The 19,205-nt window shown below is 52.6% G+C and overlaps 1 protein-coding gene across 1 annotated transcript in view; it reads left to right on the forward strand.

The window, feature by feature from the left end:
* The window catches only part of COL22A1 (collagen type XXII alpha 1 chain), a 266,083-nt gene that overhangs the window by 71,194 nt on the left and 175,684 nt on the right, over positions 1-19,205 (forward strand). The window contains exons 7-11 of the mRNA XM_028166969.2: positions 3,414-3,689; positions 12,783-12,863; positions 14,032-14,148; positions 16,599-16,643; positions 18,609-18,671. Coding sequence (XP_028022770.2) covers positions 3,414-3,689; positions 12,783-12,863; positions 14,032-14,148; positions 16,599-16,643; positions 18,609-18,671 — 582 coding nt within the window. The remainder of the gene's footprint in view (positions 1-3,413; positions 3,690-12,782; positions 12,864-14,031; positions 14,149-16,598; positions 16,644-18,608; positions 18,672-19,205) is intronic.

Below are 19,205 nucleotides of genomic sequence, written 5' to 3' on the forward strand. Positions count from 1 at the left end.
GGTTGTCCATTTTATTGGCATAGAGTTGCTTGTAGTAGTCTGTTATGATGCTTTGTATTTCTGCAGTGTCTGTTGTAAGTTCTCCTTTTTCATTTCTAATTTTATTGATTTGAGTCCTCTCCCTCTTTTTCTTGATGAGTCTGGCTAACAGTTTGTCAGTTTTGTTTATCTTCTGAAAGAACCAGCTTTTAGTTTTATTTATCTTTGCTACTGTTTTCTTTGTTTCTATTTCATTTATTTCTGCTCTCCTCTTTATGATTTCTTTCCTTCTACTAACTTTGTGTTTTGTTTGTTCTTTCTCTAGTTCCTTTAGGTGTAAGGTTAGATTGTTTATTTGAGATTTTTCTTGTTTCTTGAGGTAGGACTGTATTGCTATAAACTTCCCTCTTAGAACTGCTTTTGCAGCATCCCATAGGTTTTGGATCGTCATGTTTTCATTGTCATTTGTCTCTAGGTATTTTTTATTTCCTCTATGATTTCTTCAGTGATCTCTTGTTTATTTAGTATTGTTTAGCCTCTGTGTGTTTGTGTTTTTTACGTTTTTTCCCCTGTAATTGATTTCTAATCTCATAGCGTTGTGGTTGGAAAAGATGCTTGATATGATTTCAGTTTTCTTAAATGAACCGAGGCTTGCTTTTTGACCCAAGATGATACTGAGACCAAGTAGTCGTAGGGAACTGGGGAGAAATGATGGGATTCTGGATATGTAGTTTGAAAATAGAACCAACAGGGTTTGCTGATGGATCTGAGCCGTGGAGTGCCCCCCTGAGGCCCCCCCAGCTTGGACTCGGGCCTTCCTCTGCTCTGTATGGTGCTGGGAGAAATAGAAACATTGGAGAGAAACCCATGTCCTCATGAAGTTCCCCAGGTGGCTCAGGGGTGCGGGGCTCAAACAGGTGAAACTAATTTCAAGAAAGAGACCAGGTTTAATCACGATTATTAGATTATGCTTACGAGAAGTTTCAGGTTGTTCGTCAGGGGTTCATAGTTTTGTTTTTCACCCTAACCGTAACATACCAGCAGACAATGCAGTTAAAAATAAATTTGAGGTTCCCCTTGGCTGTGCTGAAGCCGTGTGGGGACCCGAGACAGAGAAACCAGAACACCTGGGTGGTGTCATAAACACTGGCTGGTTCCCTGCAGGGCAGTGGGCTCCGTCCTTTAGCCTCGGGGCTCGCGTTCATTCATTCCTTCATTCATTCCCTTTCCGTTGAGTCCGACTATATGGCGTGTGTTGTCCTAGCCACTGGGGTTAAAGAGATGAGCAGTAGAGACAGGGTGCCTGCTTAAAAGGACGGGGCGGGGCCGGGCAGGCAAGAAACGGGTGGATGAAATAAATGACCCAAAATGCTTTCATACACTGACCCGAAATGCTATGAAAAAATAAATAAATCCACATGCCTGAGGATGTGAGAGCAAATGACCAGGTTAGAATCCAGTTACACGTGTGTGTCAGAGAAGGCTTCACTGCGGTGATGTCTTTGAACTTGCTTCATTTATTATAGATAACATTTAGAACAGTGCCTGATGTATAAGTACTATGTAAGTGTTTTCCATATCTATAAATTCATTTAATTCTTATAACAATTCTGTCAAGTAGGCACTATCATCAGTGCCATTTTACAAATGAGGGAACAGCACAGAGAGGTTAAAAAACCTGCCCGAGGTCACACAGCTTAAAAATGACTTGCCAGTTTGGGTGTGGGCAAGCAATAGACAACCCAAATTTTTGAAGAGTGTTTTATTAAAGTGTCTCGGGGTAAGGGAGCTGATGAGGTTAAGGGTCAGGGTTAAGGAAACCAATGAAAGATATTGTGGTGTCCTGGGATTAGCAACAGCAGGAAGCTCCTGCCCGGGGCCTGGATGGTCTGGGCAGGGAGAGGTTGGTGGTTAGCGGAGACGTTGTGTTCTGGAGTCGTGGAGGAGGGAGAGCTCCCAAAGGGCCCTGGCACGTGGAGGAACATGGCCGTCTGGAGCAGCAGGGAAGCTGGGAGGGCGGGAGAGTCAATACCAGACCCCTCTCTCTTCCTGCTCTTGGATTTCCACTCCCGTGGGCCAGACTAACTGGAAGCCAAAGGGCATCGGAGCCCAGGTCAGGAAGTCAAAGGTCAGAGTCTGGGAGTCCAGATCCAGGTAGAGAGAGGTGGAGCGTGGATATCAGGGCAGATGGAGACTAACCCCATGGAGACTGGACAAGAATATACCCATCCATCCATTTGCTCAGTGAATACCTATTTTCTATGCCACGTTATGTCCCCCACCTCCGTGCGCTGAGGGAGTATTGATCTTGCCCACTCCTGCATTCCTGACACCTAGCAGGTTGCTTGCCTGTCACAGAGGATGTTCAGTTAGTATCGTGCAAGGGTTGAAAAAATAAGTACATGGATGAGCATACATTCATTCATTGCTTCATTCATTCATTTTTTAAAAATTTATTTATTTATTTTACTTTTTGGCTGCGTTGGGTCTTCACTGCTGCGTGCAGGTTTTCTCTAGTTGCAGCGAGCGGGGGCTACTCTTCGTTGCGGTGTGCGGGCTTCTCATTGCGGTGGCTTCTCTTGTTGCGAAGCACAGGCTCTAGGCGTGCGGGCTTCAGTAGTTGCGGCACGCGGCCTCAGTAGTTGCGGCTCGCGGGCTCTAGAGCGCAGGCTCAGTAGTTGTGGTGCACGGGCTTAGTTGCTCCGCGGCATGTGGGATCTTCCCGGACCAGGGCTCAAACCCGTGTCCCCTGCATTGGCAGGTGGATTCTTAACCACTGCACCACCAGGGAAGCCCCTCATTCATTCTTAAAACGCAGAGGAAAGGAAAACTTTCTTCCAGAGTTTTCAAGGCATTTTGCAAAGGGCTGGAGGGTAATCCAGTGAACAAGACAGCCAAGGTCCCTGCCACCGAATTGCTTTATTCTACCAGGGCTTCAATTTTATCTTCCAAGTGAGAGAGAGTTTGGGTTAGTGGATGGGGTCTCAGACTGGCACCTGGTATCTAGACACAGACGGATTCTGTTTTGCCGCCTGTTAAAAGAAGCTGAAACCAGTCAGGGTTTCTCGTCGGTCTCACAGATCAAGACCCTCCTCACCAGTCCCCTTGTAGTTTCACAAAGGTACTCTTACCTGCATGGCCCCTCGGGTACTTCAGATTTTGACCCCTGGATTAACGTGTGAGCTCAGATCTTCCATTTAATACAGGGTTTAGAACAGCCTGTAAGGTAGATGTCGGTAACACCATTGTAGTGAGGAGGACACCAGGGCTTAGGGATGGGAAGTGATTTGCCCAAGGCTGACCAGCTGGTGAGGGTCACGGCCAGGATCTGCCTCAGGTTTGTCGGGTCTGACTCTGCGATCTCCCCTCCCCAGTTGCCCTCTCCTCCCTTGGTCCCATGCAGCTCAAGGGGCCTCTGGTCCTCTCCTCCCCAGGTGTCCATCCGGCTGGACGGCGAGAACAAGGCCGTGGAGTACAACGCTGTGGGTGCCATGACGGATGCCGTCAGGGTGGTCTTCCGAGGTCCGCGGGTCCATGACCTTTTCACCCGGGACTGGCACAAGTTGGCCCTGAGCATCCAGGCCCAGAACGTCTCCCTGTACATAGACTGTGCGCTGGTGCAGACACTGCCCATCGAGGAGAGGGAGAACATCGACATCCAGGGGAAGACCGTGATCGGCAAGCGCCTCTATGACAGCGTGCCCATCGACGTGAGTACTGGCGGGCCTTCCACAGCCCAGGTCCTGGGGTCACCAGGGAGAAGCCTCAGGAGCCAGGTGCTCCTGATGTCCCCTACACCTGCCTGTATCATTTATCAAGCCATCACCTCGCACTGTCTTAGGAGGGAGGACCCTGACTCAGAAAACTGCCATATCACCATCACTCATTCATTCACTCATTCGTTTAATTATTTAGACACTTAATCATTTACCATATATATATTAAGAACCTACTGTGTGCCAGGCACTGTGCTCTGCACTGGGGACACGTGACATATCTACATGTATATGTAGACAAACTGATGGGCAGAGAAATAGAGTTACTCAGTTCCCTGTAAATTTAGACTCTTTTCCCTTCTTCTCTGATTGTAAAAAAATTGGAAAATATAGGAAAGTATATGGAAAATAAGTAAACATCATCCTCATTTCACCAACCAGGGATATTAACTGGGGAAGACTCAGTGGCTGGTAATAGCTGTCCTTCCTTCACCATTCCATCCATCAGTGTTCTTTCCTTCTTTGTTCTTTCTTTTTCCTCCTGAATTCTTTTTTCTTTTTTTTCACTTTCCTGTAATGTATCTTTCTTTCCTCTACAAATGCATTCCCACATCTATACACACAGACACACGCACCATGAATGTGCACACACGTAGCACATGTACACTCACGTGCTGTCTTCAGGCTGAAGTCAGCTTGATCCTTCCGACTAGGAGCGTCCCCTGCTTCTCGAGAAGTAACCAAATCATGATCTGGGACAGCTCTTTCCAAAACCATTTCTTTTATTTTTTACACATATATGTATTTCTGTTATCAAGTATAGGATTGTTGGATGTGTGCTGGGTGTTTTGGAATTTATGTAAATAATGTGCAGCGTGTATAGTCACGTCTTGCTTTTTTTCTCTCAGAATTATGTGTCTAAGCTTTTATTTCTTCTGGCTGCTGCGTAATACTTCATTTTATTGTGCATTTTGCTTATTTGTTCTCCTGTTAGTGAATATTTAGATTGTTTTGATGTTTCACCGTCATAACCAGCAAGTCTTGGGGCTTGAACCTGCTGGCACACCTCCAGATGTGCTTTCCTCATGAAGAAAGTAGGGTAGCACGTGCCTTTGAGGCCGGAGATATATACCAGTCGGGAGAGTTTCTCTGGGGCATTCAATGATTAGATTGTAGGGTAAACAATTTTTGACCTTCCAGCATATTTTAACTTCTCAACAAAGTGACAGAACATTTATGTGTCTACCAGCAATGTACGAAAGACCCATTTTCTTAGATCCTCACCAACACATTGATAGACTTTTTTTTTTTAACGTTTTTGTTGTTGTTTTGCTAATCTGATGGGCATACGATGGTATTTTATTGTGGTTCTATCTGCAGTTCCGTGATTACCACTGAGCTCAGAAATACTTCTATGTGTTTCTTGATCGCCTACTTGATTTCCACTTTGGTGAATGCCAGTTCATAGCATCTGCCTGTTTTTACAATGATGCTGTTTTTCTTTCTTTTTTTTTTTAGATTTTTTTTTTTTTAATGTGGACCATTTTTTTTAAGTCTTTACTGAATTTGTTACAATACTGCTTCTGTTTTATGTTTTGGTTTTTTGGCTGTGAGGCATGTGGGATCTTAGCTCCCTGACCAGGGATCAAACTCGCACTCCCTGCATTGGAAGGTGAAGTCTTAACCACTGGACCACCAGGGAAGTCCCAATGCTGTCTTTCTTTTCTTAATTATTTCTAGATAATCCTTATATACTCTGGATACTAATTGCATATTTATTATATAATATATTTATTATATGTGTTGCAAATATTGTTTCCTGATCTGTCAAGGACAAACCATAAACTAAAAAAAATGAGTAAGTTTGACTACATCAAGATTCAAGAAATGGTATTATGATATTGCAAGTTTTCAGTAAGAGTCATCATCAGGAACATGGTCACCACCGTCACCATTACGCTATCTTGGTGGTACTGGGATCTTTTCTAAGCAGGAAAGTGATTAGATTCCACACCCTCTAAGGCACCCATCTGTATTATAAAGCTGAGTGCTAAGCAGGGGATCAGGGATCAGACTTGGGTTCCTTGTAAACACCATCTCTCACCACACACTTAGCCCTGGTAGGAGAAGTGGTCATCGCCCCACCTACACCCCCCAGGCCAGACACAGCGCTGCCCACACCAAGCAGCTATCCACACCCCAGGAGCAGCCCTCAGCCAAGGGCTGGTGGCAGTTGGGGTATCAATACCCCAGCTCCCACACCTCTCAGCACCCTAAGTTGCATTTTCTCCATTGGCTCCCTCAGAGCTCCCCGGCAGGTCTAAATTGCACTTGCCCACATTGGTAGTGTCTTTGATAATAACCCTTTGCTGACTAACTCATTTCCCAACTCTGCTACTAGTACTTCCCAAGTAAATAAACAAAACAAACATACTACTTTCACTTGAATAAAGGTCTCTGGGTCTGCTAAACCAAACGAAACTAAAACATCTGGGCCAGTGACTGCAGCTGTCTGTGCCTCTGTTTTCTCTTCTGTAGGATGGAGACCGTGACTCACCCCTGTCGATGTGTTTGTGAGGACTGGGTGCGATAACTAATGCATAGAGAGCAGCTAATGGTGCCTGGCACGTGGGGAGTCCTCAGGCCTGTTAAAGGCAATAGAGCCCAGTGATTAGGAAGGTGGGCTCTGGAGCCAGCCTGCCTGGGCTCAGATCCTTGTTCTGTGTCTGTGTATCCTTGGAAATGTTATTTACATGTCAAACCCTCAGGTTTTGTTGTGGTAGTTTTGTAACCAGGATTGCATTGCAGCTTGTGTGCATGAGTGTAGTTATGCTGGTTGCTAAAATACTGAAATAGTCTCATGCTGGTTGGTAAATAGCAGCTGCCCAAGCCCCCCACGCACACCTGGTACCCCATCTCCATCTCAGCTGCTGGTGCTTATCCTTCCCTGGGGCGCCCCAGGTGGCCCACTCTCTAGCAAGGGAAGGGTGAGGAAGGGCCTGAAGCAGGCAGCGTCAGGGCCCTTCTGATTGCAGGGCCTGTGCTTTCTGGTTGTTAAAGATGCTGAGTATCTCCCTGACTCTAACGGGGTGATGGCCACCCTGCAAGCAGTGATGGCGCCCGGTGACGCGGAGGCTGTGAGGATGGGACGGAGTGATCCTCGGCAGGCGCTCAGCACGGTGTGGGCACATGTTAAGCCTGTGAAGAGTACCAGCTGTTCGGGAAGTGAGGGTGAAGAGGTGGCCTGTGCTTCAGAGATCATACGGTCTAGGGGTGCGCGGGAGAGGGTGGCCGAGGGCGCAGGTGCCCACGCAGGCATCACTGGGGCTGCTGTGCTCTGGGCTCCTCTGCAGAGCCCCGTGACCCGGCCCTTTCCCCCCAACTCCTCCTCCTGCAGGTCCCACTGATGCGGAGCTCGGCCCCTCTCACCTGCTCTCTGCAGCTTCTGTGCCGAGTCTTCTTCTGACCTTGGTCTGGACCCGCCACGGGTCATTTTGTTCTGGTTTGCTCAGCATCCGGTGGATTGCGTGCTCTGTGCCTTGGAGTCTCAGTTATTGTGTGGAAGCGATGTTCCCCTGAAACTTTTTCCAAGAAGACAACGTGGGCTTAGACAGTCAAGTGCCTGCACCTGGGGGCATGTAGAACGGAGGAGAGTTGAGTGCAGGGGCTTCACAGTTCGGGATAGCGGGTTTTCCTGGAAGGGCGACTCACCAGACCTGGCCTTGTTTTGGGTGAATTAATGCACAGAGATCAGCTCATCGTGAGCTGGGAGTGACCTCTGAGAAACTGGCTGGGGGGAGGGAGGGGATGAAGGAGTGCAGGGCAGGGGATCTGAGTGTCTGCTCTGTGGTCCGCCAGGCTCACGGGCTGGGTGACCTTGGCAAGGGCGGAGCCTGGGAGTTTCAGTCTCCTGTCTGTGAAATGTTACTGCTTAGAGGAAATGTATTATTAAGAGGATTAAGAGATATAGGAAGAGTAAAACATTTCAAATAGCCCATATGCACAATAAGTACTTAATAAATGTTAGTAAGTAGTATTACTATTGTATTTTAGTTATGCATATTTAATTATAGAATAACACTGTTCATTATATTAATTATATGCACACCTACTGTGGTCCAGGTACTAAAAATAGAACCTAATTTGATTCTCATAACACCCGTGAAATTTGTAGACTGTTCCTATTTTTAAATAAGCTTTGGTTCAGTGAGGCTAAATTAATTCACTCAATAAACACATATTTTATTTTATTCTTTATTGAGGCCTAATCATATATAGTGAAATGCACAGATCTTAAGTACGTATTTTGATGAGTTCTGTCACATGTATATGCCAGGGATGGAAAGCGGTAAATGCGCACCAGCTGCCCCAAACCTGCAGCCTGGCCCTTCCGGTCCGTGTGGGCAGCGTCAGTGGGACTCATGTTAGTGCCTCGTGTTGTGCTGTGGGGTTCATGTGATCAAGCAGGTGCTGCCTGAGTGTCCCGGGTGGATAGGAGCGCCCCAGTGGGTGGTGACTGCTCTTTCCGTCTTGTGTCTCAACACTATGTTTAATGAATAGAGAAAGACTTTAAGACTCTGACTTTAAGCCACTTATGGTCTCATATAAAAGGAAAGGATCACATTGAGATCTTTCCAGTCTCTTTGAATTACTTGTTTGATAACAGTAAGCATCAGATATTACGGGACCCAGAGGAGAGGCATACGACCTAGACGAACAGGGTAGGCGGATGGGGGAAGACAGGAGGGGGTGGGCAGGGGTGGCTTCCTGGAGGCAAGTGACTTCTGGCATGAGCCTGGAAGGAAGAACTGGATTTGTCTGTGCGCACGCAGGATGGGAGGTGGCGTGAGCTGAAGCACGGTGGGGGGGCGGGCGGGGCGGGGCAGGAGGCAGGGCCAGGCCTTTCTAGTGCACAGGGCCTGGGATCCACCTGTAGGTGAAGGGGCAGCAAAGGTTGAGGAGGGTGGGGAGAGCTCAGGGCTGTACTGGAGGATGTTCCCTGGGGCTGCAGAGAGCAGGGTGGATGGAAGGAGGAGGCGGGTGAGCCCTGTTAGGGAAGGAGGTGAGAGGCCAGGGCCTGGGCTGGGAAAGGGGGCAGGGCTGGGGGCTGGCCTGGGGATCCTGGCTCCCGGGTGACTCTCTGCTGAGGGATGTGCAAGAGAAATGGCCAGGCAAGTCAATGGGCATCTAGGCTGGTGGGCAGGGAGCCCGTCTCCGAGCTGCGGGGAGAGGAGACTCAAACCCTTGGGACCCGGGACCAGGAAGGGGGGCTCCTGGGCTCTGGGGGTCAAGCTGGTCTGGGACCTGCCATGCTGGGACCCCTCCCGCGTGACTCCCCGGAGGCCCTGCCAGCCTTCCCTCCGTTTCCCGCTCCTGTGTCCCAGGCCTGCCCAGCTCCAAATCCCAGGGGATGGAGCTGGTCGCTGAGAAGCCATAGCCCCTCTCAGGAACCAGAGGGATTAATTTCTGATGCCCTCCAGCTCTCTGGGCTCATTGCGTGGCTGGTTCTCGCGCTCGGGACCAGCCCCCGCTCTCTCGCTTTGAGCAGCACAAACCCAGAGCGGCGCCCCTTCCACTGCTCAGTGCCCTGGAGCTGGGGGGCTGCCTGCTCCGCTGCTCTGCACCAGCCCCAAAGCTGCGATTCGGTTTTGGGTAAAGAAGAGTCCTTCGGGGACAGAGCATTCAGGCTCGACTGGGCAGAAGGGGGCTGGGGCCGCGTTTGCCCTCCTTCCGCCCCGGTAGTGGCGGGGGGCAGGCGCAGAGCCCACCCAGAGTCTGAGCAGGGGCGCCGGTGGGTGTCAGAGCCGCAGGCGCCAACCAGCCCCTTGCTCTGTGCCACCCACCGTGTTCCCAGAAGTTCTCACGGGCTGACTAGTTCCTCCACGTTGCAGGCTGTGATCTCACTCACCGCATTGTCCCCATTCTGTAAAGACGTTCAGCACAGAGATTGAATCACTCCCTCAAAGTGGCAGAATTAGCAGGCGGGGATGCAGACCTCACCGTCTGCTTGGAAGTTCTGCCTTTACTGTGAGTCTGGGCCTCCAGGTCCTGTCCCGCGCTGCCTCTCAGATTCGATGGTCACATTGGGCCCTTCACTGGGCCCTTTTAACCCACAGTGTGGAGTCTGGGGTCTGGGCTGGCTCCCACTCTCTCCTCCTCTGGCCCGTTGCCATTAGCTGAGTGTCCACGTTGTACCCAGTGCCGGGGAATCGCAGAACCTGACGTTTGTCAGAGGAATACTCTGGCCCCTTCCTGTTTCGTGCTGGGTTTCTAGATTAAAAATGAATCCTGATGAACTACATGGAGGGAGGATCAATGAACCCCGCACCCCTTCGTAAACCTTCCAGAAGCGTAGGCTGGGGCACCTGTGACCACGTAGCTCAGGCTTGAACACGGTGGGGAGAGACCACGGCACCCTGCAGCTCCACCTGCCGTGGACGCCTGTGTCTGGCCTCACCTGGTCTTCATGGTGCCCTAGGAGTCATGTCAGCATCTCCATCTGACAGAAGAGGAAACCGAGGCTCAGGGCATTGGGTGCCTTGACCAGCTGCTCTGAGAGAAGAGCAGGGCTGAGGCTCAGACCCGGGCCGAGCTGATCTCAGATCCTAAGCTCTCTGCACCTTGATTGGTTTCCACACTGTAGCCAGGAAAGGGTCACCAAGCTGCACATGGTGGACACGGAGGGAAACTGGGGCTGGAGAGAGGACCCTGCAGTAGTCAGCCTGGAATTGCTGATGGTGTAAACGGGAGCAGAGATCCCAGGGGGTGGGGGCAGAGGGGCATCGGGAGGTGGGCTCCCTGACATGGTGGAGGGAGGGGAGAGGGAGGAAGGTGGGACAGGGAATGGTGGGATTCCAGGCAGTTGGAAGGGACCCCTCCTGGCTCCCAGGCCCTGCTGCCCACCCTGAGTGCACTTGTGCAGGCCCCAGGCCACCTGTGCTCCTCCCTGACCCTGACCTTGCCTTCCTTCTCCACCTCTGTCCCTGCGGCCTTGCCAGACAGACCCAGCCGCTGAGCATGTACGCTTGCTAATGTAGAAAGCAGGACCCTCTCTTTAAAATAGGCCTTGTTCCAAAGCATGATTTTGTGTTTTGTCATTTTCTCCTGTCTGTGGGCTGGTGTCTCCACAGGAAATACAACAGACAGACAACTGGAATTGTTACTGTTTCTGCTGAGTCGAGTCTGTGGGGTGAGGGCTTACACCTGCCGGGGCCTGTCCCAAAGCCAGGAGGGTGAGATCGAGCTGCCTGGCCAGCTTGCTCAGGGCCTTCGAATGCAGCACAGACCGCAGAAGGGCACAGGGGAGGTGCAAGGCTGGGAGCATTCAACGTTAGTGTTAATAAAATAAGCATCCGTTGATTTAGCTCAATTTCCATTCGATAAATGTTTGTCCATGCGTGGTGTATCCACTGAACCATTCATTCTGTGCCTCGGGACATCTGCTATGTCAGGAAGTGCTCTGGGGCCAGGGGTACAGAGAAACACAAGAGATAGGAGAGACCTGCCTCACAGAACTGCTGTTCTAATCGGAGAAACACAGTTTAAAAAGTAAACTGAGAAATGCACACAAAGGAGGCATCGTAGTCATTGCTTTTATGAGGATGTACAGGATGACAAGTGACAGGGAGGGCCTGGACTCTGATGGGTGGTTACAGAGGTGAAAGGTGAGAGGAGCCAGCCTTGTGAGGAGCTGGAGGGAAAAGCAGCTGGGAAAAGAGAGCTCAGTGTGTTTGAGGGCTGTGGGTCAGGATGGGGAGCCCAGGGGGAAGATGGACACACAAATGTATAATTACCATGCAGGCTGGTATATTCAGTATTAGCTGTATGTACAAGGAGGCCAAGCGGTGGAGAAGAGACCCCATGAACTCTTCTTGACAGTAGAGGATGTGTATCAGTTATCAGTTGCTGCATAACAAATATCCCCCCCACCCCCACCCAAAAAAGAGGGATGAAAACAACAGACACTTATTGTCTCATAGTTTCTGTGGTTCAGGAATCTGGGAGGGGCTGAGCTGGGGGGGTCTTGCTCAGGGTTTCTCATAACGTCGCTGTCAAGCTGTTGGCTATTGCTGTGATCTTGAAGTTGGAACAGGGCTGAAAGACCACCTCCAAGCTCTTGCAGGTGGTTGCTGGCAGCCTCCTGTGGGCTGTTGGACTGAGGGCCTCAGTTCCTTGCTGTTGGATTGCTGACAGCGGCCCTGGTTCCTCCCTATGTGGGCTTCTCCGTGGGGCAGCTCCTTGTGTGCCAGCTGGTGACCCCCAGGCTGCGTGATGTGAGAGAGAGAGAGAGAGACTGTGCGCGCACACACAAAGAAGCCAGTCTTTCTATAACTGATCTCGAAGTGACACGCCATCACTTCTGCCATGTTCTGTTCCTTAGAAGCCAGTGACCAGGTCCCTGCTACACTTGGGGGTGGGGAGGGGAATGAAGCTCCACCTCTTGGAGGAGCATCAAAAGATCTGTGGGTGTATTTTTACAGCAACTCCTGAGGGGATGCCTCAGCGTGGTTGCTAGTTTTCAGGGGTTTTCCTAGAAGAGAGACCACGTGCAGAGGCATGGACGTGGCAATCCGTGGTTTCATTTGCTGTGCAAAAGCATATAAGTTTAACTAGGTCCCATTTGTTTATTTTTGCTTTTATTTGATAGAAACAAATTTTTAATATAAAAAAGTTTACTTAAGCCACCACGTGGACATGAGAGAGTTGAAAACAGGGATACTCTGAACCTTTGGAGACTGTTGGTGGCAGCACCATGGCAGGGGCTTTAGTGAACGCAGTGGCCACGGATCGTGGACGGGAGGAGGCGTGTGAGGGGCCTGAGCTGTAGCACATTCAGAGCAGGAGAAAACGCCGCCCCCAGTCTGTGCTGACTCACCGTGCGCTTGGGGCTCGCACTTGTAGAGGGAGAGGGACGGGCTGTCTGTAGATGAGACTTAGGCTCCCTCTGAAGTTCAGCTCAGGGTCAGACCACACAGGACCCTGAGGAGGAAGTGGGCCTGATCCCTGAGCAGGGCCTACCCGAAACCTGGGAGGATCTGGGTTCCAAAGCCCCCAAAACTCACTCTCTGTCCTCGCTTTCCCTCCCAGTTTGACCTACAGCGGATCGTGATTTACTGTGACTCGCGACACTCGGAACTGGAGACGTGCTGTGACATCCCCTCGGGCCCGGTGAGCAGAGACCCTGCACGGAGGGGTTGCTTAGGGGCGAATGGGTCCTTGGCTTCCCGAGGGAGGGGACGTCCTGGGCCCCGGGGTGGGATCAGGGGACACCCGCCATCACAGTGCGCCCTGGGAGGGAGCCCGGTGGTCATCGCCAGGGTTCCATTTCCTGGTCTGGCGGGCGTGGGTTGGGGGAGCGGGTCATGCAGGTCTGTCCCAGCCTCGGTCTGCAGCCCCCGGGGCTGCAGCTGAGCGAGGAAGCCCAGCTCGGGGGAGCACGGGGCAGAGGCTGGCAGGAGGGAATGGCATCCCTGCTGCCGGTGCTCAGAGCGGGGAGGCCGCCGTGCTCTGCGCTGCTCAGCAAGACAGGAGGAGGCAACACGGGGTCAGGAACGGCGGGCAGAGGCTCCTGGGCCCCCGGCGCAGTTCTGCCTCTCCCAGGGCCTCCCCACCTCCGCCTCGGTCCAGGTCCCTCCCTCTCCATTTACCAAATACCAGTTCCAAGGGTGCTTCCATAGTCCTGCCGCCCAGAGTTGAAGGCTGAAATCCATGGACTCGGCGGGCGCGGGCCCCACACGCAGTGAGCACTCGGTCAGCGTGTCCTGTGTCAGGACGAGGCGGGGGAACAGGCACCCGGGGTGGTCGTTACCAGGGCTGGGGCTGCAGAGTCAGCTGAGCCTGACTGTTGAGAGAGAGGAGAGAAAGGAAAGGGAGGGAGACGGGTAAGAGCAGGAGAGAATAAAGGGAAAGAAGGAGGTGGGGGGAGAGGAGGGGACTGGCGAGGGTAAGGAAATAAGTCATTACGGCACACCTGCTGGGTTCCTGCGTGCCAGACTCTGAACTGGATGCTTTCTTCCTGTCCCACTAACTCCTCCTCACTGCATTTTGATGGAAATGCCCTTGTCCCCATTCTGCAGAGGTTAGCACCGAGGCTCAGGGGGGTTAAGTGGTTCCCACAGGCTGCTGAGAGGCCAGTGAAGTGGCTGAGACCGTTGGCCCACGCCAGTCTGACTCCAGAGCCTCAGGGTGCCAGGACCTGCGGTCAGACGCTACTTGCCCTCCCTGCTCAGGCTCCAGTGTCCTCAGGGTTCCTGGCTCTCCTTTGCCTGCGCAGGGAAGCTCCAGGGAGCGGTGCTGGGCAAGAAGCCAGGTTCTGACCACTGTGCTTTCCTTCCAGTGCCAGGTGACCGTGCTGACGGAGCCCTCACCCCCGCCCCAGCCGCCTCCCACCTCCGGCAGTGAACAGATCGGGTTTTTGAAGACTATCAACTGCTCCTGCCCAGCTGGAGAAAAGGTACCATCCACGGTCCACCCTCAGCCGCCAGCCCAGGGCCCCAGGGCTGAGTGGGGCAGGGTGGTCGGCAGAACCAGCAGTGGAGGTGGGAATTTCCCATCATGCACGTGGGCTGCCAGGGCAGGGTGGCCCCAGGCTCCAGGTGACTCTCCGGTCAGGGGACTGTCCTTGCTCCTTGGGCTTTCTCCCTTCTTGACTTCTGTGCACGTTGGGAGGGGAGCTGCTCAGACCCAGCTGTGATGCACATCTTCCTGAAGTTCATAATGTCTTCCCAAGGCGCTTCTGGCTCCTCCCGGTCTCCTCTTCACTCACGTGCGACTAAACCAGCCAGATTTGCTTCGAGAATAAGACTCTGCATAGGCAGCGGCTGAGGGTTTAGGTGTGCTCTGTGGGACACACCCTCATCCCTTTCTTCTCAATGTTCCCTGTAATTAGCTGGACTATATAATCTAAATGCATATATGAGTAGAGTTTAATGCCTCTTGTTTCTAATTTTAAAACCTAGTATGTTTCTGACTGCCACCACTGCCCTTTAGCCTAGATGAAATGTCTCCTCAAGTGCCTGAGGCCTTCATCTGTTTTTCTGTGGAGGAACAGCCCTCTTAACAAGAAACAAGTTTCCACTGTTTGAGCAGAATAAACAGATATGTGAGGATGACGAAATCGAGATGGTCTCCGTGAAGATCTGCTCGACTGGTAGCCCCAGGGCCCTCGGTCTACAGCATTCAGTGTATCCATCGCTCTGCCTGCCCCTCCCAGCTCAGGGCCGGCACGCAGGAGGTGCTCCCCAGCTTTGCAAGGGCCTTGGGAGACACAGACAAAGATACGAAATCGTGGTTCACGTTCATTGGGGTGGACACACTTTAAGAATTTCCTAACAGTTTTGTGTCAATAAGCCGCCTGTCCTGGCAGCCTCTCCTCCCTCCCTGCTTCCCTCTCCTCTGTTCTCCTTCACACGCTCCTTTCTTCTTTCCACCCAGAGACCCCCTCCCAAGGAGCTCTCAGTCAAGTGAGGTTGTCCAACCATGGCCCAGCTAGCTGGGAGGCCACGGGGAGCCAGCTCGGCCATGCGGCGAGCTGAGCCTCTGTCTGGGGCGTCGGTGAAGTTAGGGGCTTCCGGCCTGGAGCTGGGTTAGGACTGGGAGAGCCAGAGAAGGAGCCAGGGTGGGTGCGCCCAGGGCGCTGGGCGGGGCTCCTCGTCCGCGCCCCTGGCAGGCTCAGGCGGTCCACAGACAACGTGTAGATCCGGTTCTCACCCATCAACGTCATAACGAAAGCAACTGTCCAAACCCAGATCCTTTTGAATTCTTGTTTTCCACTGAAAACCCCAAACGGAAAGGGTAACTGCAGCAGCGTGGGGCTTGGCCCACTAGCCTGCAGACTGTGCCAGGGAGGGCGGCCGACGCTAGCTCTGCCCAGTTCACGGTTTCCCCGGAGCCCTGCCCTGGCAGGGCCCCTCGGGAGGAAGTCTGGGGTCAAGCAGGCCTCCATCCTCTCTTCCCGCCCACCTTCTCACTCTCCAGCTCACAAACACCTGCTGGGTCGCCACTGACCCTCCTGAGCTTGGCTCACAGATCCCCTCCCCCACCTGTCCCCACTCTGTGTGGCCCCTGGTGGGTCCTAGTTGCCCTTCTACCCTCATCTCACTCCCCTTTCCCCTCCCAGTTTCTAGGCAGGCAGGAAGGTCCTGTTCCTCTGCGAGGTCATGATCTTTCTTGCCTTCTGGAATTTGCATATGTAGCATCTTCTGCCTAGAACATCTTTTCCCTCCGGCCACCCCTTTTAATCTGCTAATGCCTGTTCTTCTTTCAAGACATCCCCAAAGAATCCTTTTCTGATCCCATTATTATTGTCTGTATGATCTCCCTCCTCCCTTCCTCCCTGCCTGCCTTCCTTCCTTTCCATTCTTCACATCCATCCATTCAGTATCTACTCATTTAGCCCGTGCTATTTGGGACATTATGACCCTTTCTTTCCCTCTTCTTCCATCGACCATAACAATTATCACATTGGATTAAAACTGCCTACTTGTCTTTACTTCCATAAGCTCATAAATTCCAGATGGCAAAGACTGAATCTTTCCATGTCTGTATTTTCAGCCACTATATGAAATAGTGGTTGAATTGATGGATAAGTGGACCCAGGGTATGAAGGATGGATGGGATGGCTTATTGGGTGATGCCACCCAGAGTTTGAGGCTGGCATTTGTAAATTGACGGATGATCTTTCCGCCAATGGCTGTATTTGGAGGCCACGTCCGAGTTCCCCATGTAGGTAGGCAGTTTGAGAACAGGTGTTCAGCTCCAGTGAACTTTGTCCAACTTATTGATCGGCATGTGGCTTACTAAGGGACTGGCTTATGAGCAGGTGGAGGGGATAACCAACTAGTAGAGAGAAAGGGGGAAATTAAAACAGAACCTTACTTGTTTCTTTTGTCTTTCTTCCTTTAGGGTGAAAAGGGCTTTGATGGCCCAGTGGGACTCCCCGGCCCAAAGGTCAGTACCGGAGCCAGCAGAGAAGCCCTTTAGAGCGTGAGGTCCTTTGATTTGCTCTCTTTGTAAGAAGGAGGAAAAAACTCCCAAACAATGGTGTGTTAGATTACTGTCCTGCGGGGTTTTGCTTCTGAGCTTGTTGAGATGGAAGGCTAGAGCAAGTGGCATAAAGTCCGTAACCTCTGAGTCCCTTCACGGTTCAGAGCGTCCATTTCTCAGCCTGAGCGTGTGATCGAGAAGGAGAACACGCATGCCCGGGCTCAGGTGCTGTTCGCTCCAACAGGCTTGGCCCTCCGTGGTCAGCTAACTCTGCATCAATCCTTTCAGGCCTCTATATTCCAGAAACTTTGGGGGTTGAGCTTTAAAGAGTCTATTTGTTCAGGACGCACGATCTGTTTGCTTGACGTGCGTGAAATTCTTTTTGTACACGTTTTCCAAACTCACGAATTGCTCAAGGCCAGGTGCCTCCTTGTGGGCTCCTCCCTCCTCAGCCGTGGACCAGCCTCTTCTCTGTCCACCATTGCCCAGGTTTATAGCATTTACGGAGCTGGACAGGGCTGTCGTCTCGCATCATTGTTTTGGTCTCGGAAAGCTGAGACCCAGAGAGGTGTGCATTGCCCGGGGTCACACAGAGGCTGAGGGAAGAGGTCAGCGTTGCCCAGTGGCCATGACCTGGTCTGGTGTTCGAAGGGGGCTGAGTGTGATGGTGCAGACACCTAGTGATGACTGCATCCCCTTCCCTTCCCTCCCCCCTCCCCCCTCCTCCCTCTCCCCCTTCCCACTGCCTCTGTCCCGCCCTCTCTCCCTCTTTCTCCCCCTCCCTCTCACCTGTATTACTTATGTTCACATTCATTCAGTGCATCACCATTGAACATCTCCTAAGGTCCCTTTTGTCTTCTCCCTTTTTCCTTCCTCTGTGTGTACCTCCTTCATCTTCCCCTTCTCTCGCCCTTCTCCCCTCTGTCCCCAGTGTGCTAGTATGGGGAGAATAGACAGACAGACAGACACACACACACAGGAGGTCCAGGGTGCCAGGTGTTCGCTGCGAGAAAAAGAGCAGGGACTTCTGCCTTGCTGAGCAGCCCCTGGGCTGTAACCTCAGCTCCTGGGCTGTCAGATGGAAGAAGAGAGCGAAGCTGTTTGGGGGTTTGTGAACCTCTAAGCAGAAAACGTTTGTCTGAAGCAGTGGCCGTTCACGGAGCGACCGAGCTGTGCTGTGGTCGGACAGATCTGGGGTTGTGCGGACGGCAGAATCCGACCCCTGACCCTGGGAGAGAAGATGAGGTGGGAGGGAGGGGATTCTAGGGAGGGAAACAGGTCCCACCACCTGCAGATAAGCCTGGCTGCCCGGTGGCTGATTGGCAGTCCTGGCCCTTTAGCCAGTGTCCCAGCCCGTCCGTGGTTAAGATGCTGGGTAAACACCTTGATTCCAGCGGCTCCGTTTACCTAGAGGTAGCTCAGGTCATATCCATAGGCGTGGCCTGGTGGATCCTGGGTGCCCAGGCCTGTTCTGGACGCAGGGACGTACCAGGGAGCCATGCCCCCGGACTCAGAGCCAGCAGGAAGAGGCATGACGGGGGGTGGGACGCTGGGCTGGGGGGAGCGGGGCTGGGAGGGGGGGCCCTGAAGCTTCCTGGGGAGGCTCCAGGATGCCTGGGGGCCCCGCCCTGGCTGGGTCCAGTAGGATGCATAGGGGCTGCCGTTCCCGTTCCCAGGGTCAAGCGTGCGATGCTGTCACCCACTTGCTTTCTCCAGGTGTCCTTCGTTCCGGGATTTAGGAGTTTGAGAAAATGATTCAGATGCTCCTTCCCTCTCTGGGGGTGGGAGGCTTGGCGTCATGGTGCAGTTGGCAATGACAAAATCGGCTGCTGCCAGAAAACTGGGGCAAGGTGGGCCACGGGAAGCTGGTGTGGGAGAGGTAGGTCGGAGGACCCGACCCAACGCTTGTCTCTGGTTTCCACCCCTCAGGGGGACATGGGAGCCCCTGGGCCGCCTGGAGCTCCTGGACCCAAGGGAGAGAAAGGAGATACGGTGAGTGAAGGCCCCTCCGCGTGGCCAGCGTGGGGGACCCCTCTGCACGGGCACAGGAGGCCTGCCGGCCGCTCCAGCCTCACCCTGCACCACCCCGCCCTCACCCCCCGGATTCTGTGCTCCAGGTTGGCAGTGGTGACTCCCCCAACTGGTCATATCTCACCCTGGCCGTTGCATATGGTTTTTCCTCTACCGGGAATCATTTTGCCCTCTGTCCACCCCCGTTTGCCCCTCACCTCCCCTTCCTGCCTGGTTCACGTTTTCGCACCTTTCAGACTCAACCGGGCATAGTTCTCCAGGGTATCTTTGCGACCCCAGGTCTGGCTCACACACCCCCTCGGTGGTCCCACATCCCTGGTGCCTGTCAGTCCCCACATCAGCTGACTCCCTGATACCTCGGTTTGCGGTTTGTCGGTCCAGCATCCCCGGCATCTGGCCCAGCACAAACTGTGTTCATGGATCCTGCGGTTGATGAGCGAGCACAGTGGATGGTGGGTCAGGGAAGAATTACAGAGATAAACGATTCATGGTGCA

The sequence above is a fragment of the Balaenoptera acutorostrata genome, chromosome 17, assembly GCF_949987535.1.
Source record: "Balaenoptera acutorostrata chromosome 17, mBalAcu1.1, whole genome shotgun sequence".
NCBI lineage: Eukaryota > Metazoa > Chordata > Mammalia > Artiodactyla > Balaenopteridae > Balaenoptera > Balaenoptera acutorostrata.